Raw genomic sequence first — 27,267 nt, forward strand, 5'->3', positions numbered from 1 at the left:
ACGCAGGTAAGTTATGAATTTTTTAACTGACTTGTTATACTGACATACTGTTAAGAGGATAAAGGGTCACACAGCAAGAACGAGTCTACAATGTAGATGCTCCAATTGTTTATTCCTCAGTTAAAATGCTATAAGTACCAGTTCATGAACGCCGTTCAAAGTCCTATCTCCCCACTATTAATGGCCTCAGGACAGTCTCTTGTTTGCACGCACATAATTCATGACAATAACCAACCCCCCAGCAGTTCCAAAAATAGCAACATGTAATGTGTTACATATACAATTCCCAACAGTTCAAAGAACAGATGTAACACATCTCCCCCCAAAACAAATTAAAACGCATGTGTAATCACTATATGCAGACAAGTAACTATTAGTGATTACAGAACACAGCCCTTGAACCTCACAGGTAATCTGCATACTCTGCCACATGTTGTACATTCACTACTGACATCAGATCTTCCTGAGACAACTAAATTAGTTGGTGCACTCGTGGATGGTGTTACTCCATAATTGTTTCTAAATCTACATTTCCTGGTAAAAACAATTATTATCACGTTCTCTACTTTCCACTTCATCCTCCACCATGACTTCCTCCTTCCTCTTTTTTTCCCTCTGAACAAAACCATATCCAGACAAATAATTTTGAGTGTAATTGCTGGTAAATTGCAGACTAGTATCTGAAACAATGTTTTGTCGTATTACCTCTCTGCAAAACAACTCATCCAAACACAAATTCTACAACACTCTCCGATGTAACCTCCTTAACCATTCAGACTTCTGGCCATTTTGGGAAGTAATCTATGAGAACTATATCAAACACCTCATGCTTAGGTAACACTGCAAAAGGAAAAATGACGTCTATGCCCATTTTCGTCCACGGTCCTACGGGAAATTCACTTTGGCACAAATCAGGAATGAGAAGCTTGGCTGAATTTTCACTAAATGGATATTCACTCCACAATCTTACCTGTTGATCAACCATGACATCAATTCCAGGTTACCAAAAATTATCTCTGATACACCTCCTGGTACTAGATATTCCCAAATGACCTTCATTTGCACAATCAATTAATTTCTTCCTGAGACAAAAAGGAGGAACAAACTTGTTACCTCTCATAAGTATTCCATGTTCTACACCTAGCTCCTCATGTAATTTGAAGAACTCTTTAAATTCTCCTGGAACATTACATTCCTCAGGCCATCCACTTACCAAAAGCTTCAGTGAGTAACTTCAAAATTTGAGTCTTTCCTTATTTCACCACCCTATTCAGACTCAAGCATAGCAGTATTGTCTACAAATGTTAAATTCACATCAGCAACTGTAAATGCTATCACGTGTTCTACATCCAATTCATCAACCCGATTTTCAACTGACACTGGTAATCTTGACATGCAATCTGCATAAATATTGTATTTCCCTGGAACATATTCAATTCTGCGTTAAAATGCTTGTAATCTTAATGCCAATCTGGCCAATCTAGTAGTCATTGCACGCCCTCCACCTGAAGACAACCTGTGCACCAGTGGTTTATGATCAGTTTTTATAATGAAAATAGTCTCCTACAAAAACATTTTGTAGTGTTCTGAACACCCACCACACACAAGAAGTTCCCTCTCTATTACAGAGTAATTACGCTCAGCTCCATGGAAAGTCCCTGAAGCACTGGACACTATCCATTCTCTTTCCTTTTCTTTCTGCATGAGGACTGCTCCTAGACTGCAATTACTTGCATCCACAGCTATTAAACATTCTGTTCACACAACATACAGTTTAAGACAAGGTGTATTGCTTATTAATTCCCTTAACTCATTGAAGGCACCTGTCCTTCCTTCATTCCATTCAAATGCTGCCTTCTTCTTCAACAACTGTTTTGGCCGGAAACCTGTCCCACTTATGAGATGTCCCAAACACTCTACTTCTTGTTCTGGAAATTAGCATTTTCAGTGTTAATCCTTTATCTGACAATGCCTCCAGAAGTCTATCCAGGTTTTTATCATGCGCTTCAAAGTTTCACCTATATACCAAAATATCGTCCTTGAAGGCAATTACCTCAGGTATACCCTCCAGTGTTTCTTTCATTAACTGCTGGAAAACAGACCAAAAATGCATCCTACAATAACAGAATAATTCTTCTGGTGTAATGAATGATGTTAGCATTTTCAATTTATCCTCAAGCTTGACCTGGAGGTATGCACTAGCTAAATCCAGAATAGAAAAGACCTTGGCACCCACCAGGGTTGAAAACATTTAATGTAGATTTGGCAGCCTCAACTCCCCACATGCTTTCAATGAAATAAAAATGAGGGATACACAAGGTGATGATTCAAAAGACTCAATAATACCTTTTTTGCATACATTCTTAGTATTATTTTAGGTTTTACAGTATATGCAAATAGCACATTTCTGACCTTATGTCTTACAAGTATCGCATCACTCTTCAATGCTATACAATGTTTAAAACCCTTATATTCACCTAAATTTTTAATGAAAACCCCATTATACATTTTTTCCAGTTGTGAAAAACTAATTCACTCGTGTTGAATTCCCACAAGTTCTGCCCTTGCATTAATCAACTACATAGACAGGTGAACTTAACTTGGGATCCAGTCTGTTTGTTTCACACAAGCTTTATTCGGCCAGCAGACCATCAAAGCAATACAATACAAAGATAAATAATCATCATGAATAAAACAGTACAAATCTACCATAAACCAAATCTAAGAAAAAAAGAATAAAATCCCTGATTGCCCAAACTAAAAAAACAGTTAAGATCACGTTAGATAAAAGTTACGTATATGCCATGCCGCTGCTAAAAACTTGCTTACAGCATAAATTAACACATTTGAATTGTGACTTTTTAGGATCCTCAGAGCTAAGGCACATTTTCTTATCTTCAATTCCTGACAAATTTTGCGGATCCATTTAGACCTTGGGAATAAGTAAGCAGGACAAAAAAACATAAAATGTTCTACTGTTTCAGGGAAATTGCCACACACAGGACAAGTATCAGAAGTAGTGTTGGATCCCCATCTGCTCGTCAGGGCCATCAATGGTAGTGTTACAAAGCGGAATCTGGCATACAGTCCTTTGCCTAGTAGGTCAGGTATTATATCTAGGTATAATTCGAACTCTGAGTACCATTTAAAATCAATAAAAAGATTAGTTAAATCACCATTAAGTTTGTGAGAAATATAATTGTTCCGCATATAAGACCAGTAGGCACCCTTCAATACTTTGACATGGGACTTCTCAAGTTGATGGAGGTTCTCCCATAAGTCTCTCAGTCCCAATGTACAAAACCAGCTGGATACGTGTTTAATCCATGGGATGGAGATAGAATTAGAACATTTTAGCAATTCTAGAAGTGAGGACTTATATACGACCAATTCGGGGACTATCCATAGCCTCACCCAATACAGCAGAGGTCGTAAAATAATTAGGTCAGCCATTCGTTTTAGCCCTAAATCTAGAAACAAGGGGATTAATGGGGTGCTAATGGGGCATGCACATAAAGCCCGTGCGAAGCTATTCTCAATTTTGGTTATTCTACTACTATCAGAGATGCCCCAAATCTCTGCACCGTAGGCAGCAGCACCCTGCGCCTTGGCCACATAAATCTTTATTGCTGGGGATACAGCTTTGGCCATTGTGCTCTTATAAAGGCGCAGTATGGATGCTGCCCGATGTTGCAAAAGCCCAGCACTCTTGCTAACCTGTTCCTCCCAATGGAGTCAGTCTAATGCCCATTTCAACTTGATGACGCTGTTCCAATAATGAGCGCCCTGTATGTGCTACATATACTTTTGCTCTAGTACTGCGACCCAAAAAAATCCAACCTTCCCTAAAAACATCCTGCTAATTTAATTTTCTGTCCTGTGTATCCCCCAGGAGCAACATCATATGGCAGTAAACATCTACTATGCCATAATGTATCCATAATCCAGTGATCAATAATAGTGTACCAAGAGCAGGAGTCAACTACAATAGAAATTTGTTTACCATTAATATCAATATTGCAGGACGGAAACTCTTCTGACTGGTCCACGGGGATGCTCCTCACTGGTTACTTGCTTGTTGGCTCTCAGCAGGGACTCATAGACCCACAAGACAAGGAACTGTGCTTTTTAATTAAGGGGCATACATGGCTAATTGGACATATCTCCCAGACTTTAATCATCAGAAAAATGTTATATTCTCTTTTTGGAAGAACAGTTGATTTCATGTTACTGTAAAGGGTGACCCACTAGCATGCTGTGTTTATCGTTCTGAAATGTTTTCCTTTTTCCTGTTATCTTTTCTTATCTTGTTATCTGTTTGAAGATGGGGAAAAGAAAAGTGTCCACCTTTGTTCCAAGGTCCCCCCCCAGTCTGCTCCCTAAGTGGCAAATGTCACAGGGGTTTCTCTCCCAGGCGGTAAGTGAGATTTCTAAAAAGATAGAACTAGCTGAGAGAAAGTTGTCCCTGACCAAGGGGGGCCTACCTTTAGCTGCACCAGATGTATGTAGTGCTGCAGAGACTCTAACTACATCCTCTGATCCCTGTGCCTTGCCTGCAGTACACACACGGGAATTTTTCCAGGAAGTGTCTTATGTGGACTCCTATGAGACATCAGGAGGTGTTAGAGAGGGTGGTGCCCAGGGAGTTAATACAGTTGCAAGCCCCTCCATTACACCGAGGTGCAAGCGCAGAAGGCTTACATCCGTCCCTCAACAGAAAGCTCCTTTAGTCACCGTTGAGGTACAGATGGAGCCATCTTTGTATCTCCAATTTGGGGGGATCACACTGCCCGACCGCAGGTGGCCCATCTTGGGGACCTTAGCTGCACTAGGAATTTGAAGCTAGATTGAATCTCCTCAAGGTTTAAATCAATTGAAGCAAGTATCTTGCAGCTCAGGGCTGAGTTGAAAGCCTTAGGTGCTTTACACAAAGACTCAAGGCCTCCCGTTGGAGGGGGTTTTGTCACCATTGGCTCAGTAAGGTCTCAAAGCCCTGCAGTGAGTCGAGGGGAGTTGGCCTCCGTACTGCTGTAACCACCCAGGTTACCTCCTACTGCCCCCTGCACAAACCTGAGCTCTGTCACATCCTCATTGGGTCCATGCCCCCTGAAGCTACTCATCCATCAGCCTTTCAGTCTGGGGTATTGACTATTTTGCCCCCAGAAGCAACCCCATATGTGGTAGTTTTAAGCAATGTTCCCCCCCACATAATAAAGCTATACAAAAAACGTTTGGGGGAATTAAAGAACAAGGTGGTGCAATGGTTTAAGGTTCACTCTAACTTACGCATGGACATTTATGATTCAATCATTATGGTGAGGAGGGTGGACTGGTTGAGACTGGATGTTAAGAGATGGGCAGAGGATTGTGTGGTGGTTAATTTTACTAAATCCCATACAGCTGCACGTATCCTGACCACTTTAATTTACAGGAAATCACTCAACCCTACTGACATCTTGGCGCTCCCTTTAGGGTTTTTTTTATAAGCCGGAGGTTGTATGCAAGACTACATGGATTCTGATAAGGGGTGGATTAGCTCGCCAATGTCGTCCTACACTGAGCCCACTGGTCCCTACATCCCTGGCTTTGAGTAATATATTTGTACCTTTGCGCAACCTTGATTCCTGCGATCGATATTGTGCCAGAGAGATCCTCATTATCGGCCATGCCCCCTGTCCCTAGTTTGCATATTTTAACTTGCAATGGGGATGAACTTTGGCTGCTATCTTGGAACCTTGTGGGTTTGTCCGCAGAGTTTATTGATAATAAGTGGGTCCAGTTTGTCAAGATATATCAGGTGATTTGTCACCAGGAATCTTGGGAAGTCCGTAATTCTTTCTTCCTTGAAGGCAATAAAACCTATTTATCCCCTGCAGTGTCATCTGCATTCGGGAGGGCTAAAGGAGGTTTGATCATTTTTGTGTCACTGGAGCTATGTGGCTACTTTAAAGCTCTTAATTGGGAGTCACACCTGTTTCAGGGTCTCAAGCTGTATGTACATGGATCTACACTGATTGCTGTAATCAATTATTACAATGCAAAGTTAGGGTCATCCGGGATATCTAACTTCAGTAGCTTACGCTCTGCCATCAACTCTCTGGTGGGGCATGGTGTGGGTTGGGAGAAGCTTGTTCTAGTTGGCATTTGTGCATTAGTCCTTTAGTCCCGGATAATGTGAACTTGAGATGTATGATTGCAGAGGGGCTCCATATGGCACACACATCTGAAGGTACTGAGCTTAGCACCTTTTTTCACACCAACAATCTGGTTTTCGCCCTAGAGAAGCTGATAAATTTGATTAATACCCATATTACCCCGCATTAAAAGGGAGGGGCTATGCGCCAATAATAGATTTTATTTTTGTTTCAGCTCCTTTGTTTCTGTTTATTTCAAGTTTTATTATAACATATAGCCCTTTCAGTGATCATAATCCCCTGTCACTACGCATTGGGGGAGTAAGGGGCAGGATTAAGTCATTGGTAGCGTTACAGAGTAGGCCTACCACCTCTGATCAAGGTAGATGCTTGAGGTGGTCACTTGTGACCCTAAGGCATTCCACTTGTCACTCTTTACCTAGTGTCAGCAGGAGATCTCCACTTGCTTGGATATGAGTGCCATGCGTGAGGCGATCCTGAATGCATTTGCAAGAACCTCTTGGAAGGTGTCGGCTTTGCTCTCAGCCCCAGCGATTAAATCTAAAGTAGACTATCCTAAATGGTTTGACCAAGATTTCTCCAAGCATTTTTGCCTCCTGAAAGTAGCTCTTAAACTGTCCCCCAGAGACAGGGAGCATGTTGCTAAATGCCAGAAAGATTATAAGATGGCCCTCAAGAATCGCAAGCATATCCTACGTAAGTCCGCCTGGGAGGATCTAGCTCAAGCCAGCGAATTGAGAGGCAATACACTTTTTGGCAGGTGATAAATAAGCCCTGCTTTGCCAAGCATTCGGGCCCGCCTTATCTATCACATGTCAGAACATTAGTGGGTGGAACATTTTAAGGGCATTTACAATTCTGGGCTATCGGATGGTGAGGTGGGTCAGGCATGCCTCTCGCTGATGAGAGCTAATTTTGTTTTCCCCTTTGCGGAAGTTTCACAGGATATTCAGGCTCTATCTTGTAATAAGGCCCCAGCATCCGATGTTATACCCCCTTACCTATTGCGGGATAACATTGAGGTTTGGAGGCCATTGTTGACCTTGGTCATAAATGCTGTGGTGCGGGAGGGAGCCCCGCCTTCGTGGTCCTCGGCTATTATTGTTTGTTTTGCTTTCACTAACAACCGAGCTGACAAACATCTCTGGAATGCACTTCTTAGTTTAAAGAAGACATTTATTATTATTCCACCACGAGATTCCTAAAAAAATGAAGGAGATTAGTAGGTCGAAGGCACACGTTTAAAAATAGTCATAGTAATGAAAGGAAAATATACCACAATGATTGTCAACTGCAATGTTCTAAAGACATTAGCGAAAAAGTATGTAAACTAGAAGGAGCTGCACTTATACAATGTAGCCCCCTCATGCTTTTTCCTTCCACCACCCTACATCCTATCTCTTTATCCTCCCTGTACTGCATGTTTCTCTGGATCAAAGTATGACGATGAAAAGTAAGTCACAGATCCCACAGAATAAGTGCTGGTACCCACCACTATAATCACTGGCTGAACATGACAATAGTGATGTGTCCAGCTTGGTTAACTTGAGACTGAAACCCACCTCTATGCATACAACATGGCTCTGGTGTTGTGCACCCAGAACGCTGAAGAAACAGCTTTTGAAAATGCACACATACTTTGTGAGCATGATTGTTCAGCTGACCATGCCTAAAACAAATTAATCCATTTCAATAAGGGAAAGTGTAATTATTCTTCACCAAACTCAAGTAATGAATTTAGCAAAGAAATATGCAAACCAGGGAGCTACCCTTGAGACCTACATGAAGTGAAATCATTATACAGATATCACATTGTCCCACCTCAGACATTAGGTGTGGGTCAAATCACAATGAACTGTTTGTAGGCGTTTGACAGCAAAGTTTAATCAGCCATTATACATGGATCTGAAGTCTGGGTGATAAATCTAGCTAATTCTCAAGAAAAAGCACAGAATAAATATGTATGAATTCTAATTGGGGAATTGAGCTAATTAAGCATATGGATCCCCTGAAACTCAAGATCATTGTAGGATAGCTGGTTGCGAGATAATCCTAGTAAAGAACAGCTGGCAAAGCAATGGGGCACTTCTATTAATATTAACATTACTAAGCACCCTTGCTCTAATCTTATAATCCGTATGTTAACTAGGTGGACCGTACAAGATTTTTTGCAAGATTGCAACATTACACAGCTGTTAAAAGTAGTGTGTTGTGAGCTGAAAGAACCTGAATAGAAAACGGTCTCTAACAAAAGATTCTCAAATGGTAAAAGGACTATTAGGCTTGTTAGCTTCTATCAAGAATTTAAATTCCCATTCAGAAGAAGGCTTTATGCAACCTGGTTTTCTCAGAGCAATTGATACACAGGCTGCACTGAAGTGTACTCCTTGTTCAGGTCTGGATGCCTACCTGTAATCCGGGTCTCAGTCTTCTGCTGTCTGAGGTAGGGACGCCTGTTTCCAGAAGCCAAGTGGCATAATGCAGGCCACTGCAGCCTCTGCGGTGCCGGAGGATCCCAACACTTCAATGGGCCCCCATCCAGACCAGGGCCAATGAATATGTGTCAGATATGGGAGACACAGAGGCCCCTCATCACATTTTACAGGGAGGCCCAATCATTTTGTGTTTGCCATTGCAGAAGCCACTGTCACCCCACACTGGAATATGTGGTAGACAAATGCCCTCATGAAGCTGCCACCTTCTCAGGAAGAAAAATCCTAATGTGTAAAAAACCTCCTTGCTGGACAAGAAAACCAGGACTACAGAGTCCAAAAGCAGAATTCTCCAGGAATTTCGAGTCGGGATCAGCAAGTGAAGGGAGTGAGCAAATAAGCAAAGGAACATAAAAACTTTGTTATGATGCACCCTTCAACCACCTAAATCCTTGATATAGAAATGGAAATGGAAAATGAAATTACGTCAAAACACCACATGACAGGAATTGGGAAAATCTGAAAGAAAACAAGAAAGAAAAGGTTATGATGGGAAGGGAAAAAGAGAATGACAACTGGAGGAGGATCAGCTGTGGAGCAGCTTTAAAAAAACAGCTGCAAAGCCCTCAGATGGGTGGGCGATGGCCATTGTGCAGCTAGATGGAGCAAGGGGCAGCAGGTAGGAGCCCAGGGGCATGAAGGCAGCCCCAGTTGAACATTTATGTGGTGTCTTCTGAGCCCCAAGAACAGCAGAACCATGCAGTGTTCTGTGGTTCTTGGGCATAAGGGCCCTAGAGACATCATGACGACAACAGTATACAGCTCCTCCCAGGGTACCTGGTTTGCCAGGAAAGGCCAAGGCATAGACAGAAGAGGCAGAAACCGAGGAACCCTCACAAGCAGAATAGAATATCCATTGAAAACAAAACTGCAATTGACCTCTGAAAAGGCTTAACTGGGAAACATAAAATCTTCCAAGAGTTAGGAAGAAGGAGCCTACAAGCAACAGGGTTGATTTGTTTGGTTATTACAAAGGGACCAAAAATTCATGGACAAAACTGGACTGACACATTTCGAGTGGGCAAGAACCTAGGAGACAGACAAATCTCCCCTTAAAGTTTGGAGCTGGTCTTCCTAATTTATCAGTTATAGCTTTTATAGCAGTTTTGGAATTTTGTAAATTTTGGGTAGTCATTTTTCTTTCAGAGACAAGACTCTCAAGGAAATCAGCTTCAGCCACACAATAGGAAAGAGAAACAAAGAAGATAAAAAACAACAAGTTTCGAAACCCAGCATACACTACCAGAGTGAACAGATTTGTTACACGAGAAATCTGCTAAGGGTCAGCCACTGCTTAATTCTCTTGTTGACCTTCTTAGTTTGCCAACTGAAATGTGGGTGGTAACATAAGAATAGGGTTTGATGGATATCCTGGGTAGACCTAACCAAGTACCAGAACCTAGAAATGTAATGAAAGCCCTAGTTACAGATTATGCTGTCAGGCGACCACTGGAAGCAGAATATATCAGCCAGAAATGTCCTTGCCATCATGCTGGCAGATGGAAGCCTCGGGAATATGGAAAAATAAACCATTTTAGAAAAGCAGTCTACTGTGACCATGATCATTCAGTTTCCTGCTAAAGGGGGTAAGTCCACAAGAGAATTGGTGGAAATCATATGTGATGGATGAGGAGAGTCAGGCGAAGTTTAGAGAAAAACAAAAGGCTTAGCGTGGACTGCACTGGACTGTGCACAAACAAGAAAGGTTTTAACATGATATTCAACGTTGCTGCGAACAGTAGGCCACCAGATGGAACATAGGACTAGCTCTATGTTGGAAAATGGGTTATTGGTAGGGCAGGTAGGTACCTACACCTAGCAACAAGCCACAAACCTCCACAAAAGTACAGTTAGGTCTCAGTAAATTAATCCCAGCTCTACCCTTGGTAGCTTGGCATCGAGCGTCAAGGCTTAACTTAGGAGACAAAGTGTAAAGCATTCAAATATCACACAACAGTAATTAAATAAAACACAGGAAACAGTTTAAAAATCCAAAACCAATTTATAAAAATAGCTTATATTTTTATCTTTAAAATGACACAAAAACGATTAAAATCGGTTCAGGGGAACCGGAGATATGAATTTTTAAAGTATTATTATTTTCTAGCGCATAGAAACAAAAAGCGCCAATCGGGTCATCTGGTTGCACCAGGACCGGGACAAAGTCAAACTTTCAGGCCGACCGCGATGGAGCCCTGCTCGGCTACAGGTCGCGGGAAGCCTCGGTTAAAAAGTTACCTTCTGACTTAGTCTTTATTTTGAAGTTTTTCTTCACCGGGACGAACCTGCCAGTTGGATCCGACCTCCTGGAGCCCTTGTCCGGATACGCGAAGTCGGTTTCCTCGGTGGTGATTTCTACCTTCGGACTTAGTCGTTTTTTCGAGATGAAAATCCTTCGACCGGGGTAAACCTGGATCTTGATCCGACGTCCGTGGAGCCCTTCTCGGATACGATGGCTGGAAGGTCCCGGTCAACTTTTTACGTTCGGACTTAGTCTCTTTTTTGGATGTTTTTCTTTACCGGGACGAACCACGAAGTCAGGCCGGGTCGCGGTTGAGGCAAGCCGGCTAGAATTTCCGCGTCGGGTCGGTCACTTTATGGAGCTTTTTTCCAAAATTTCTTCAATCTTTTCCAAACTTCTGGGGCTTCACCCAGATGTTCTTTTAAGGTTCTTTTGGGGTCCACAGCTCACCCCAAGGGTCCAGAAGTTCTGTGATGGTCCTTGGGATGTGCGGACTTCAACTCCCAGAATGCACCTGGCGCAAACTCCTTTTTGGCCACTGGACAGTGGTCAGCTGGTCACTTTTTCAGGAGTTGGTGCAGGGGACTCTGGTTAGCAATTTTTCACCTGTAGCAAACAGGGAGTCCCTCCTTGAACCAGTGGAAGCCAGGCAAAGTCCTTCTTGTGGTGAAGCCCAAGTGTGCAGCTGGTGCAGTCTTTCTGAGTGCAGGGTCCAGGTGCAGGCCAGGGGTCCAGCAGGGCAGTCCTTCTTCTTCTTGTAGTTCTTTCTTCTTGAAATTTGGTGGGGATCTGAGGCGTGGGTGCAGGTCTGCCAGTTTTATCCTTGCTCCTGGGTGAAAAGCAGGGGGGCCCTGGTTCTCCAATCAGGGACAGGGTCGTCCCCCTGTGATGACCACTTCCTGGGAAGTGTGGCAAAAATCCATCCCAGAAGGCAACAGTCTCTAAAAATCCAAAATGGATGAATCTGATTTTTGGAGGAGAGATCTGGCTGAGCCCACCCACTGGTGTGGCTAAAAATCATAAACACACCCCTCTCCTGCCCTCTCCTAATCTAATCAAGGGGGCACCTAGCTGTCTGGGGTTGCAGGATGTGGGGGTGTTGCTGGGTGCTCCAGATGTCCTTCTCTGCCTTTGAAGACCAGTTTGGCAGCCCTCCCCCTTCCTGCCTCACCATCTGCTGAGGGGAGATTCTCTCCCCCAAGCACATTCCTATGTGTGAAGCCAGGCCACTTCACACCTCATTAAAGTGGCCTGGCAGAAGCTGCTGCAGGCTGGCCAATCAGAGCACAGCAGCAAAAACAATGCAGAGCTGAAATTGGCAACTTTTTAGGTAAAGTCTAAACTTTTTACCTGCACTAGTTATATTAAATCCAACAACTGGAAGTTGTGGGATTTATTATAACAATCAATTTGATACCAAATTCTTGGTATGTAACATTTAAGGAGACTTTAAAATTTAAAATGAAGTCTGCCCATTCTAGCCTATGAAGGCCATTTACTTCAATGAGGGAAAAACGAATTTGGCTGTTTTTACCTCACCAGGGCTTATAAATCTATTTTTATAAAGTCCCTGCTTATAGATACATGGCACCCAGCCCTAGGGGCACATAGGGCACACCTTAGGGGTGACTTATATGTAAAAATAAGGTAGTTTAAGACTTTGGAAGTACCTTTAATTCCAAAGTCGAATTTGCATATAACTTTAATTTAAAAGCAGCCAGCAAGGCAGGCTTGCTTTTAAAATGACACTGGGCACCTCAGCAATGCACCTAGGTGTGCACCACCTATGCTGTGGTCCCTAAACCTACATGCCCTACCATATACTAGGGACTTATAGGTAGGTTAACTTAGCCAATTATAATTAGCCTAATTTGCATATCCATTTTACACAGAGCACTGGCCCTGGGACTGGTAAGCAGTACCCAGGGCACAGCCAAGAGTCAGTAACCACCAGTACCTATCCAGAAAGAGTGGGGGTGATCAGGCAAAAAAAAGGACTTTCCTACACTGCCCCCCCCCAGATGAAAGGTGATGGGTACTAACCTACACCCTGGTAGTCCTCATCAGCTAAGTGGAAAAACCTGGAAAGGCCATCTGCATTGGCATGAGCAGTCCCAGGTCTGTGCTCCACTGTGAAGTCCATCCCCTGTAGGGAAATGGACCACCTTAACAGTTTTGGGTTCTCCCCCCTCATCTGCATCAACCATCTGAGAGGTCTGTGGTCAGTTTGTACACGGAAGTGAGTGCCAAACAAGTAAGGCCTCAACTTCTTCAGGGACCGAACCACAGCAAAGGCCTCCCTCTCAATGGCACTCCATTTTTTCTCTCTGGGGAGTAGTCGCCTGCTGATGAAGGCAACTGGGTGATCATGGCCCTCTTCATTAACTTGTGCTAACACTGCCCCAATCCCTTCCTCTGAAGCATCTGTTTGCACTACAAATTCCTTGCTATAGTCAGGGGCCAGTAACACTGGTGCTGAACACATAGCCTGTTTTAGGGTGTCAAAAGCTTTCTGACACTCTGGGGTCCAAATGACCTTCTTGGGTTGTTTCTTGGAGGTAAGCTCAGTCAGAGGGGCCACTATGGTCCCAAAATTCTGAACAAACCTCCTGTAATACCCAGTCAGGCCAAGAAAGGCCCTGACCTGAGTCTGGGTTTTTGGAGCCTCCCAATCCAGGATAGTCTGGATCTTGGGCTGGAGAGGTTGTACATGGCCTCCACCAACAAGGTGGCCCAGGTACACAACAGAACTTTGCCCTATCTGGCACTTGCTTGCCTTGATAGTCAGGCCTGCTTGAAGCAGGGCCTGAAGCACTTCCTTCAGGTGGACCAGGTGGTCCCTCCAGGTGGAACTAAATACAGCTATATCATCCAGATAAGCTGCACTAAAAGATTCCAACCCAGATAGGACTCTATTCACCAACCGTTGGAAGGTGGCAGGAGCATTTTTCATCCCGAAGGGCATCACCTTGAACTGAAAGTGGCCCTCTGGTGTGGAAAATGCTGACCTCTCCTTAGCTCTTGGATTTAAGGCAATCTGCCAATATCCTGAGGTCAGATCAAATGTGCTCAGGAATTTGGCAGCCCCCAACCTGTCAATGAGCTCATCAGCTCTAGGTATGGGGTGAGCATCAGTCCTAGTGACTGCATTTAGACCTCTGTAGTCCACACAGAATCTTAATTCTTTCTTCCCACCTTGGGGATTAGCTTTGGGCACCAGTACCACTGGACTGGACCAAGGACTATCAGAGGGCTCAATTACCTTCAGGTCCAACATCTTAGCCACTTCAGCTTTGATGTTGGCCTTGACCTGGTCAGACAGCCTGTACAGCTTGTTCTTGACAGGCAAGCTGTCACCAGTGTCAACATCATGGACACACCAATTGGTGAGTCCAGGGGTCAGGGAGAACAGACTAGCAAACTGTCCCAAGACTTGCTTACAGTCTTGTTGTTGCTGATCTGTCAATTTGGGAGAGAGTACCACTCCCTCCACTGACCCATCTTTTTCCTTTGAGGACAGGAGGTCTGGGAGAGGTTCACCCTCCTCCTCCTTCCCTTCATCAGTGACCATCAGCATGGTCATGTCTGCCCTGTCCTGGTGGGGTTTCATCCTGTTTACATGTAGGATCCTGTGAGGATTCCTGGGGGTGCCAAGGTCCACCAAGTAGGTGACCTCACCTTTTTTTTCCAGAATTGGATAGGGCCCAGTCCATTTGGCCTGTAGTGCCCTAGGAGCCATGGGCTCCAAAACCCACACCAGCTGTCCTGGGTGATACTCAGGCATGCTAGCCTTTTGATCATGCCAGAGCTTCATGAGCTCCTGACTGGCCTCCAGGTTTCTGCTTGCCTTCTTCATATACTCAGCCATGCGAGACCGCAGGCCTAGTACATAATCCAGCACATTCTCCTTGGATTCCTTGAGAGGCTTTTCCCAAGACTCTCTCACCAAGCACAATGGGCCTCTTACAGGGTGCCCAAACAGTAACTCAAAGGGGCTGAATCCAACCCCCTTCTGTGGCACCTCCCTGTAGGCAAACAGCAGGCATGGGAGGAGGACATCCCATCTCCTCCTGAGTTTGTCAGACAAACCCATGATCATGCCCTTCAGGGTCTTATTGAATCTTTCCACCAGACCATTGGTCTGTGGATGGTAGGGTGTGCTGAACTTATAAGTAACACCACACTCCTCCCACATGGCTTTCAGATAGGCTGACATAAAGTTTGTGCCCCTATCTGAGACCACCTCCTTTGGGAATCCCACTCTGGTGAACACACCAAGTAGGGCCCTAGCCACTGTGGGAGCAGTGACTGTCCGGAGGGGTATTGCCTCAGGGTACCTGGTGGCATGGTCCACTACCACCACAATGTACCTGTTACCTGAAGCAGTTGGTGGGTCTAGGGGACCAACAATGTCAATCCCCACCCTCTCAAAGGGAGTCCCAACCACTGGCAGTGGAATCAAGGGAGCCTTTGGTTTGCCCCCTGTCTTGCCACTGGCTTGACAGGTGACACAGGAGCTGCAAAACTCCCTGACTTTTTCTGACATTTCGGGCCAAAAAAAATGGTTGACCAGCCTGCTCCAGGTCTTGGTCTGTCCCAAATGACCAGCTAAGGGGATATCATGGCTTAAGGTAAGGAGGAATTCTCTATACTTTTGGGGGACCACTACTCTCCTAGTAGCCCCTTCTTTAAGGGTCCTAGCCTCAGTGTAGAGAACTCCATCCTCCCAGTAAACCTTGTGGGTACCACTGGTATCCCCTTGTTCTTGCCTGGCAGCAGTCTGCCTCAGGCCCTCAAGAGTGGGACACTCTCTTTGTCCCTGGCACAAATCTTCTCTGGTGGGCCCACCTGCCCCTTGCAGTTCTGCCAAGTCAGGCAGAGTTTGCAGGGAAGGTGTCCCTCCCTCAGAGTTCAGATCCTCCCCCTCAGGGTTGGATTCTTCCTGACCCTCTGTACTTGTTGGGGCTGGCAAGCCAGACCCTGTGCCCTTTCTCTTCTTCTTGGAGGCTTGGCCCATTGTTCCAGGGTCCAAGTGTCCAGCATTTCCCTGTTGTGCTGCCTGTGACCTGGTCACAGCACACACCCATTCAGGGAGGTCCAGCATCTGTGCATGGACCCTTCTCTCCACTTCTGACCATTCAGATGCTTCAAGATCATTTCCCAGCAGACACTCTACTGGGAGGGCAGGAGCTACAGCTACTTTTTTAGGGCCAGTCACCCCTCCCCATTCCAGACTCACCATAGCCATGGGATGGAGTTTGGTTCTGGTATCTGCATAAGTCACCTGGTGGAAGACACCAGGTAAGACCTGCTCTGGAGAAACCAGCTTTTCTGCAACCATTGTCACACTGGCTCCTGTATCTCTCAGAGCTTCCACTTCAGTCCCATTGACTTTAGGCCTCTGCCTATACCTCTGCATGATGGGAGGTAAGGTGGCCATAGTTGCAATGTCCACCCCACCCACGGATACTAAGGTGACTTCAGTGTACCCTGATTCCACCCCTGGGCCAACTTCCACCCCCAACCCTACACTAGCAATCCCCTGGGATTGCCCACCAGTGGGGGGCTTCTTGGTGCAGATAGCATCTCCTCTTTTATGTCCTGGCTGATAACAGTCAAAACACTTGCCGGCCTTAGCAAGCTCCTGAAACTTTCCTGCTTTAGCAGGATCATAATTCTTTCCCTGATACCCTTTCCCTTTAAAAGTGAATTGGCTCGGGGCTCCCCCTCCCTGAGAAGTTTTTGGGGACTCTTGTGAGGACTCTTTGGGTTTTTTGTCATCTTTCCCTTGGTTCTTCCCCTGAGAAGAACCATGTCCTCCCTTTTTCTGATCACCCCCTGGGGGTTTCTGGTTAACCCTAGTTCTTAACCAGTCATCTGCTGCCTCCCCCAGCTCTCTGGGGTTGGTCAACCTAGAGTCTACTAGATACTGGCGGAGCCTCTCTTGGACACAATTAGTTAGAAGGTGCTCCCTCATAATCAAATTGTACAGCCCCTCAAAGGTACTTACCCTGTTGCCCTGTATCCAGCCCTCCAGTGCTTTTACTGAAATGTCCACAAAGTCCACCCAGGACTGGGTGCTTGTCTTTTGGGTGTCCCTAAACTTAAGCCTATACTGCTCTGGGGTTAGACCAAACTTTTTAGTCAAGCAACTCTTCATACTGGGGTATGAGTCTGCATCCTCCCCACTCATGGTTAGGAGCCTATCCCTCCCAGAGTTGGGAACTAACTCCCAAAGGAGTGAACCCCAGTACTGAGGTTTGACTTTCCTCATCTGGAGGGCCCTCTCAAAGGCCCCCAGCCACTTATCTATGTCATCCCCCTCTACATAGGCAGGAACCACCCCTTTGGGTAATCTGGGGGCAAAACCCCCACCCAGGGACACCTCAGTTTCTTTCTCGCTGCTTCCATCTTTTTTTTCTTTGCTTGCCCACTTTTTCTTTTCTAGGGCAAGCTTATCTGCTTCCAAAGCTATGTAGGCTAGCTGGGCTTCCAGCTCTCTTTCCCTGATGGATGGGTTCTCTCCTCCTGAAAGGACCCTCTTCCTACCACTAGCTTTGGGTCTGCCCCTAGTGACTGTATCCATTGAGGACCGTTCCTCCTCTTCCTCACTTGGGGTCTGATGCCTTCCCTCCCCTGAGTGGTTAGAGTTAGCATCTTCCTCTTTTTCTTCCTCCTCTGGAGCTTCCTCTGTCTCTACCTCTTGGGCCTCAGCCCATGCTGTCAGGGATTTAATCAGGATTTGCTTCCTGAGATCAGGGGTTGCAGGCAACCCTCTCTCAATACACAACCCCCTAAGCTGGACTACTGTCAGTGTGGGTAGGCTAGCCAGATCAAGCTCCATGGTTCCCTAGTTTTGTGTCAACAAAAACTTTTTGCAAAAATTGGTAACAAGAATTTAGAAAAATTACAAAAATTCAATAACTGAAATTAATCCAAATTAATTTAAAAAAAAATTAAAATTAAAAATTAAAAACAATTTTTGCACTAGGACAATTTAAAGGATTTTTAATTTGTTTTATCTAAAACTGTAACGTGATATTGAACACCAGTACAGGATCCCGTCGCTGCTTCCAATTATGTTGGAAAATGGGTTATTGGTAGGGCAGGTAGGTACCTACACCTAGCAACAAGCCACAAACCTCCACAAAAGTACAGTTAGGTCTCAGTAAATTAATCCCAGCTCTACCCTTGGTAGCTTGGCATCGAACGTCAAGGCTTAACTTAGGAGACAAAGTGTAAAGCATTCAAATATCACACAACAGAAATTAAATAAAACACAGGAAACAGTTTAAAAATCCAAAACCAATTTATAAAAATAGCTTATATTTTTATCTTTAAAATGACACAAAAACGATTAAAATCGGTTCAGGGGAACCGGAGATATGAATTTTTAAAGTATTATTATTTTCTAGCGCATAGAAACAAAAAGCGCCAATCGGGTCATCTGGTTGCACCAGGACCGGGACAAAGTCAAACTTTCAGGCCGACCGCGATGGAGCCCTGCTCGGCTACAGGTCGCGGGAAGCCTCGGTTAAAAAGTTACCTTCTGACTTAGTCTTTATTTTGAAGTTTTTCTTCACCGGGACGAACCTGCCAGTTGGATCCGACCTCCTGGAGCCCTTGTCCGGATACGCGAAGTCGGTTTCCTCGGTGGTGATTTCTACCTTCGGACTTAGTCGTTTTTTCGAGATGAAAATCCTTCGACCGGGGTAAACCTGGATCTTGATCCGACGTCCGTGGAGCCCTTCTCGGATACGATGGCTGGAAGGTCCCGGTCAACTTTTTACGTTCGGACTTAGTCTCTTTTTTGGATGTTTTTCTTTACCGGGACGAACCACGAAGTCAGGCCGGGTCGCGGTTGAGGCAAGCCGGCTAGAATTTCCGCGTCGGGTCGGTCACTTTATGGAGCTTTTTTCCAAAATTTCTTCAATCTTTTCCAAACTTCTGGGGCTTCACCCAGATGTTCTTTTAAGGTTCTTTTGGGGTCCACAGCTCACCCCAAGGGTCCAGAAGTTCTGTGATGGTCCTTGGGAAGTGCGGACTTCAACTCCCAGAATGCACCTGGCACAAACTCCTTTTTGGCCACTGGACAGTGGTCAGCTGGTCACTTTTTCAGGAGTTGGTGCAGGGGACTCTGGTTAGCAATTTTTCACCTGTAGCAAACAGGGAGTCCCTCCTTGAACCAGTGGAAGCCAGGCAAAGTCCTTCTTGTGGTGAAGCCCAAGTGTGCAGCTGGTGCAGTCTTTCTGAGTGCAGGGTCCAGGTGCAGGCCAGGGGTCCAGCAGGGCAGTCCTTCTTCTTCTTGTAGTTCTTTCTTCTTGAAATTTGGTGGGGATCTGAGGCGTGGGTGCAGGTCTGCCAGTTTTATCCTTGCTCCTGGGTGAAAAGCAGGGGGGCCCTGGTTCTCCAATCAGGGACAGGGTCGTCCCCCTGTGATGACCACTTCCTGGGAAGTGTGGCAAAAATCCATCCCAGAAGGCAACAGTCTCTAAAAATCCAAAATGGATGAATCTGATTTTTGGAGGAGAGATCTGGCTGAGCCCACCCACTGGTGTGGCTAAAAATCATAAACACACCCCTCTCCTGCCCTCTCCTAATCTAATCAAGGGGGCACCTAGCTGTCTGGGGTTGCAGGATGTGGGGGTGTTGCTGGGTGCTCCAGATGTCCTTCTCTGCCTTTGAAGACCAGTTTGGCAGCCCTCCCCCTTCCTGCCTCACCATCTGCTGAGGGGAGATTCTCTTCCCCAAGCACATTCCTTTGTGTGAAGCCAGGCCACTTCACACCTCATTAAAGTGGCCTGGCAGAAGCTGCTGCAGGCTGGCCAATCAGAGCACAGCAGCAAAAACAATGCAGAGCTGAAATTGGCAACTTTTTAGGTAAAGTCTAAACTTTTTACCTGCACTAGTTATATTAAATCCAACAACTGGAAGTTGTGGGATTTATTATAACAATCAATTTGATACCAAATTCTTGGTATGTAACATTTAAGGAGACTTTAAAATTTAAAATAAAGTCTGCCCATTCTAGCCTATGAAGGCCATTTACTTCAATGAGGGAAAAACGAATTTGGCTGTTTTTACCTCACCAGGGCTTATAAATCTATTTTTATAAAGTCCCTGCTTATAGATACATGGCACCCAGCCCTAGGGGCACATAGGGCACACCTTAGGGGTGACTTATATGTAAAAATAAGGTAGTTTAAGACTTTGGAAGTACCTTTAATTCCAAAGTCGAATTTGCATATAACTTTAATTTAAAAGCAGCCAGCAAGGCAGGCTTGCTTTTAAAATGACACTGGGCACCTCAGCAATGCACCTAGGTGTGCACCACCTATGCTGTGGTCCCTAAACCTACATGCCCTACCATATACTAGGGACTTATAGGTAGGTTAACTTAGCCAATTATAATTAGCCTAATTTGCATATCCATTTTACACAGAGCACTGGCCCTGGGACTGGTAAGCAGTACCCAGGGCACAGCCAAGAGTCAGTAACCACCAGTACCTATCCAGAAAGAGTGGGGGTGATCAGGCAAAAAAAAGGACTTTCCTACACTCTAAAGTTGACATAATCCTGCGATGACCTGCTACTGCAGTGTTGTGAAACTTTACTAGAATCTCCATTTAAGGACTTTAGTAGGGATCAACAAGGCTTGCTGAAAAAATAAAAAATTATGGAGGTAGGGCAATGGTACTTTTATTCTGCAGAGCATCAAGGTCTTCCGGGGAGATCTCAATGTGAGCGTCTTACGCACTATAAAAAAAGACTTTGCCAGACAGACAACTTTGTCAGGAAGCAAAAGGACAGATATCTCTGATTCTTCAACCAAAATATATCATCTAGACAAGGCATAAGCAAGAATGTTCTGTGTGCCAGGGTTATGAGTAACCTAGAAATGATGATGAGAAAAAGAAAAAGGCCCAATGAGATTGTCTGCTATTTCTGCATTGCATGTGCTGCAGAAAGTGGAGGTTTCAGAGGTCTGTCTGAACCTCCAAAGGTTGGCTGCTAATATTAAAAGATTCTGCCACTCCATACAAGCATGCTTGAGGGTCAAGAGATCATATTCCATACTGTTGCTCACATAAATTCAGGATGTGGAAGATATTAAAACTAGGATGCTTTAAGCTGTTCTCCTCCTGAAGTTGAAGTGCACTGCTCCCTCTACAAATCTTACAGCATTAGTAACCACTATACAATGTCTGGACAGATATGAGTGACTCAGGACAGCAGCTGAGGTCAAAGCCTTCTTGAGATTGGTAAAGGCCTCTTGGGCTTTAAGGGTCAAAGAAAAACTTTTGTTTAGGTTCTTCTTACAGAGGAAGATATATAACCACTCACATTAGCAAAGCAAATTTTATTGTGAAATGTCTATTCAAGTTACCCAATCCTAAGAAAACTCTGGATCTTCTAGACGGACTTAGGGGTTGGGCAGTCCCGGAGGGCAAAGATCTTAAGAGGGTCCATAGATAATCAACTCTCACACAGGCAATGCCGTAAATACTCCACTTCTGGTCCTTCAAACTCTCACTTGTCAGCTTTACAGGATAAGTGGTTTATCCTGAGATCACGAAGGACAGAACAAGCATGGTCTCAATTTTCAGGAAGGATGGCAGAGAATATCAGGATGCTGACCTTGTACACCACAAGAAACAGGTTCAGGATGTCTGAGAATATACTATTAATGAGGCTGCACAAGAACAACTATGCCCAAGCGCGCTGGGGCAAGGATGGGGCGTTAACAGATAAGATTAATGTTACACGAGATATGACAGGGTTGAATTATTGCACTAATGCTGTTCTCACTGTACATTAATGATGTGCTTTATTTTCTCCATGACTGCATCAATGATGCCCCCAAAACGTGGTGGTGTTTTCATCCCCGGCCTGCTGTTCACTGACGAAATGCTTCTTATCTCAAGAACCACTGTTAGGATCGAGAATTTGTTAAACAAATTTAATGATTTCTGTAACCACCAAGGACTTGAGATCAATTTCAAGAAAACTAAATTTATGACTGCATAGATCCTTCCGTGGAAACCAGACATTGGTGACTGCTGTACTTGAAGTCAAGCATTTTGACTACCTTGGTATAAGGCTCAGCAATCCATGTCATGGTCTTCTCATATTGAAAAGTCCAGGGCTATTCATTTACATAAATCAGCCGCTATTGGAAGGAGGTATAGAGATTCTGCAGAGGGCAGTATCCCCAGTAGTGGAGGTCTATAAAGTCACTGATCAGTCGGCTGCACTCTATAGGGCCGAGGTTTGGGGTACAAGACCCTTGGACACACTGACAGCTGAAGAAAAAAACATTTTGTAAGCCCTGAGCTTGGTCTTCATGAACTCATCCAAGGAACAATTATATCCTTATTCAGTAGGATATTTTCATATAAACAAATGGCTCCTTATTTTGGGTTCTGTAATCTTTGTGGACAAATCCTTCCGCCATTGACTCTTCATGGAAGGTTCTGTTGGAGAAAGTATTTTGAGAGTACAGAAAAAGAGAAAGTATACAGAAAGTTGATAGTGATAGTCTTACTGGAAGATTTGTGTCTATAAAACCCTCCCCTCAGTTTGAACCTTACTTTGACTATGACATTAGCAGTGGGCCAAAATGATCTTTGTTAAATTCAGGGTTGGCACTTTAGCAGTGAACAGTTACACACACAGACACAGATGTGAGTGATAAGCGAGTGTAGTTCAGATGTTTGGCTAGGGAGGAAACCATAGAACATATCTGTTTTGCTGTCCTTTGTATTCTTCAGCAAGAGCTAAATGGCTGAAATCTTATTGCAAGTCTGAGGTTCCAGCAGTAATGACCTATTCTTTAAATCCTGAGCTCAGACACAAGCAGATTATCCGTCTTCTGCATGAGCAGATTTTTATTGGCAGTGGCGTCATTAGAAAGCGACTTGGCATTCCAGTATGACATTGGAGTTTTGTACTTTAGTCAAATTTGCAGTGGGAACGACCAGGAAGTAACTTGGCCTCCTGCCTTAGAACTAAAATACTTGCACTTTAATTTGCTTGGCTGACCTATAGGTTATATACAGTGTATATAGGTATTTGGCTTGTGATGTGTGAGTCATTGTCGCTACATGCTGGCAATTGTGAAGGCTATACTGTATATTTTGATAACACTTATCACTTAGGAACTATGAGTTTTATTTTGCCTACAAACGAGTCCTCCAATGAATTTAACTAGTGTATTTTTCTTTTAATGTATTCATTATTTATAAATGGTCTGCGATTATACTCAACATTATTATCCCTATTATTATGATATGCAAGAACTCTACCTTTAGACCTGGCAGACCATTTTAAGTTTTTGTCTATTGCATGAGCTTGTGTATTGTTTTCTGTGTAATCAGGCCAATAGTGGAGTACTTTATGCAATGTTTCTTTGCTGTATGGCTTTTGTGAGTTTATGTATGTGTTTTAACCTGTTTTTATTCTGTTACTTTAATGCTCTATGCCCATAATAAAGTATCTTCTACTACTACTACTACTATTAGTGAGTCTCTAGAGAACTGCTTGAGCATTTGTAAAGCCAAAGGGTATGATCCGATATTCGTAGTGCCAAAGTGTGTCCGAAAGGTTGTCTTCCTAGTATCACCCTTCTTTACCTGAAGCATAGGGTAGGTTCAATGAAGATCTAACTTCATTAAATATTTTACACCTGGTCCAGTAGTTTGGAAAACATGGAACACTTGTCAGCTCATTCTTTAACTCCTCCTTTAACCCTCTCTTGTACAAAGCACACAGGTGGCCTTAGGAGCAAGCTCGTGAAACTCACTGCAAAATGGTAGAACAAGTTTGCCAAAAAATAAGCATAATTATTCAGGCAAGGAGCTTCAGAAATAACCAGAGGGGTTCTCCAGACTAGCTGCACAGGTAAAAAAAAACTATCAAATATCTCACCTTTGATCGATCCAAAGAAAATTGCCCACGTCGAGAGGCAAAATAAACAAATAGACTGTCCAATAACTCTTTCAGCCCCATAGCGACTTCAGAATACTTTGATCTTGTGAGGGTGATGGTGGACAAATTGCAAGACCTGGAGTGGTTTGCTTAACGAAGGGAAGCATTTGTGGTCCTGAATTGGTACAATTGCAGGGTTTGTAGCTGGAGGACAGCGGCCAGGTCAATACCAAGATCCATTTAGTGAACAGACTGAAGTTTTTTGGGCAGGTCTTCTTCTCTTCGAGGTTCAATTGACTGTTTCCAAAAGCCACAATGTCACCTCATAGTGGAATATGTGGTAGGAAAGTGCCCTTGAGAAACTGCCAACTTCTCAGGAGGAAAAAGCCAAAAGGCATAAAAAACCTTGTTGATGGATGGAGATTTCAGTGAATAGAAGAATACTAGGAATCTGGAATCCAAGAGTGGAACTTTTCAGGAATGAAGAGTCAGGATCAACAAGTGGAGGGAGTGACCAAACAAATGAAGGGACACAGCTTTGTTGTGATGCATCCTGCTAACAGACTGAAGGCTTTATATAGGAAAAGAACAGGAAAATGAAATGACATCAAAACACCACAAGACAAGAAACAAGATAAGAAACAAAGGTTTAGGCAAATCAAGAAAGAAACAAGACAGGAACAGCCATGATGTTAGAGGAAAATAAACAGGAACAAAAACCCGAAGTGGACTGGTGTTGAGCAGCTTTAAAACGCAGCTACAAACCCTCAGACCGGTGATGGCCATTTTGTAGTTGGAGGAGCAAGGAACAGCAGCTAGGAGCCAGAAGCACGAGGGAAGCCAGCCCAGGTGAGTGAAACGCACAGCCTGCAGTTGAAGGCGTCATGTGGCATCTTCAGAAACCCGAGAACTGTGGAACCATGCAAGGTACCATGGTTCTCGGAATGCATTACCCATTCTCCTATTTTTAAAGTTGCTGAAATTACTTTAACAATTGAAAGTATGTTGAGCTTAATTTTGCACGAATGGAGGGACACAGTGAATATATTTCACTGTTGTTAAACAAGTGTGTTTTTGATGATGCACTGCTGTATTCCCCAAACACAATTAGAAACATTTTTGAAACACATAATAAGGGACTTAATATAAACTCACTGTACCTGGAGACCCACAATATAAACCAGAGTCTTGTTGGAGATTGGAAAATGACCAAGAACCACAGTCACCTGCACTCCTGGAATGGATCCATAGAATGGAACAAACAGTCCAAATATTGGAGCAAGACTGTAAAAGGAAATAGTTTTGTTTAATTGACAGCAATTTCAGAGAGAAAAGTTGGATTTTGTTTCTGCAGAAATGCATATACAATGGCATGTAAACATGCTACAAATTCATAATCTACATATCCCTTACAAACATATTATGGTATCAATTTCAGAAAGGGGGAAAGGAAGCAAAACATATTAAAAATTGATTATTAAAGGAGCACCCAGGAATAGCACAATAGTGAACATGCCCAATAAACATCAGATAGGAAAACGAATGTGGTTACAAGAATGACGGCTGATGAAAAATGTGACATTAACTAATCAGTGAAAACAGAATGGACAGTACAGGGAAATTTCAAAGAACTACCAACTCAATAATATGGAAGCACATAATTCAGCAAATAATGGTGGTTTTAAAAAGCAACGTATTTCAAAGGATTAAATTATGTATTTACTGTATTTGATTTACTTACTTTAACGTTAGTTGACTGGGAGGGAGAGGGGAGGAAGATCAGGAATTAATAATATTACTAATGAGGAGTAGAAGATTTTTTCACACCTCAGCCCTCCCATGAAAAATGATATGCTAAAAAGCAGCATGCTCAATAAGAATAAAGTGGTTGTGGCACATCAGTCAATTCTGAAGGAATTTAATAACATTTCTGGACAGTTACTGAAATCCATTTCTAGTCTCCGTCTACATAACACAAAGGTTTGTCATCCATTGCTAAATCTAAATAAGAATATGCTTAATTTAATGTTTCAGTATTAATGGATACTCAATTAGGAGTTAGACGGAGAGGCAGAGAGGACAGTACTGTCAAACTGAATTATGAACCACTCCTGCAATCATTCATTACTGAGTTGTGCTTATGGAATCGACTCCCAATCAGTTTATTAGGGCGTTGTAACAACATAAAAATTGACGTTATACCTAAATTCTTCTATCTATTTCGAGCACATACCACTTCAGGTCCCCGACTCACTCTCTCGGGTGCTATTGGCAGTGTTACATCGGGTTACAGGAGGGCTGGACGTGCTATTTGTTTTTTGAAACTTTCCTACAGAGGGAAGTTTAAGCTACCCCACTTTAAACTTTACTTTTGGGCAGCCTTTGCAAACCGTATATGGAATCTGTTTACTGGATATGACCCGGATATGTCTATTCTGGGCTATCAACTTGCTCTAGGATCAGATGCTAAGTTCTTCATTAGCAGACTTTCAGACCTCAATTATTACAAGCAGGTCCTGTTTAAAATTATTAATGATAATATTCGTATTTGGAGGGAAATCTGCTTTAATAACTCCCAAACAACTTTGCATACACAACTCTGGGGGAACCCGGCATTTACCTCTGTTTTTCATGATTCAGTGGGCAAGCATGGGCAATGCTAGGGGTGAAGACTGCGGGCAGCTGTAAGATAGTAATAGGTTCTGTTCATTTGCTTCCCTTCAGACTTCCTTTGATCTTCTCCATCATTAAAAAAAAAAAATCTTACAGCTGTGTGATTTCTTTATGCATGGGTGTAAGGATCTTGTCTTACCTATGAAGGGTACGGGCAAAGGCTTTGAATAGTGCACTATACCAGATTCTTTAAAAAAAAAAAATCTTTTTATTATTTTATTTATTCAATTAAGATTCTCTAATACAAGTACATCCTGTAATGTCACTGTTCAGATGCATATGTTGAATACATTATCTATACATTTGTACTCCCTGCGGAGGAGTCAACGATAAGTTCTTTGTCTTATAAACGAACAATCATATTAGTTAGCTGCACAGTAGTATTAGAATGACATCTAGAACAATTGCACCTAAGGTCAATATCATAATAATTGTAGCCTGCCCAACTCGGTGAATTACTTCTAGGGAATCATGTGTCTACTGAAGTCTAGCACAAACCAAGCCTTGAGTTCGTAAAGCCACTGATGAACTTGTAGATTCAGCATTGACAGTAAAGAGAACTGAATGAAATAAGAAAAACCGTTAAAAAAACCCGGTTTAGATATCCCCCAACCCACCACCCTAGGGCCTCCCAATGAATCTGCATAACGGTATCTCCATCTGTATCCAAGGTATGACAGTGAAATGGTCTGCTATTAATTTGTTTTGACCGTAAGGGGTTTATATAGGAAAGTATGCCATTAAGGGTCCTGTTAACAATCTTAGCATATGAATTGCC

At 43.6% G+C, this 27,267-nt stretch overlaps 1 protein-coding gene across 1 annotated transcript in view; it reads right to left on the bottom strand.

Annotated features, from left to right (window-relative positions):
• Positions 1 to 27,267, bottom strand: part of UBAC2 (UBA domain containing 2) — a 695,090-nt gene that overhangs the window by 354,677 nt on the left and 313,146 nt on the right. Inside the window, exon 5 of the mRNA XM_069205081.1 lies at positions 24,977 to 25,100. Coding sequence (XP_069061182.1) covers positions 24,977 to 25,100 — 124 coding nt within the window. The remainder of the gene's footprint in view (positions 1 to 24,976; positions 25,101 to 27,267) is intronic.

Source organism: Pleurodeles waltl, chromosome 8 (genome assembly GCF_031143425.1).
Source record: "Pleurodeles waltl isolate 20211129_DDA chromosome 8, aPleWal1.hap1.20221129, whole genome shotgun sequence".
Classification (NCBI taxonomy): Eukaryota; Metazoa; Chordata; class Amphibia; order Caudata; family Salamandridae; genus Pleurodeles; species Pleurodeles waltl.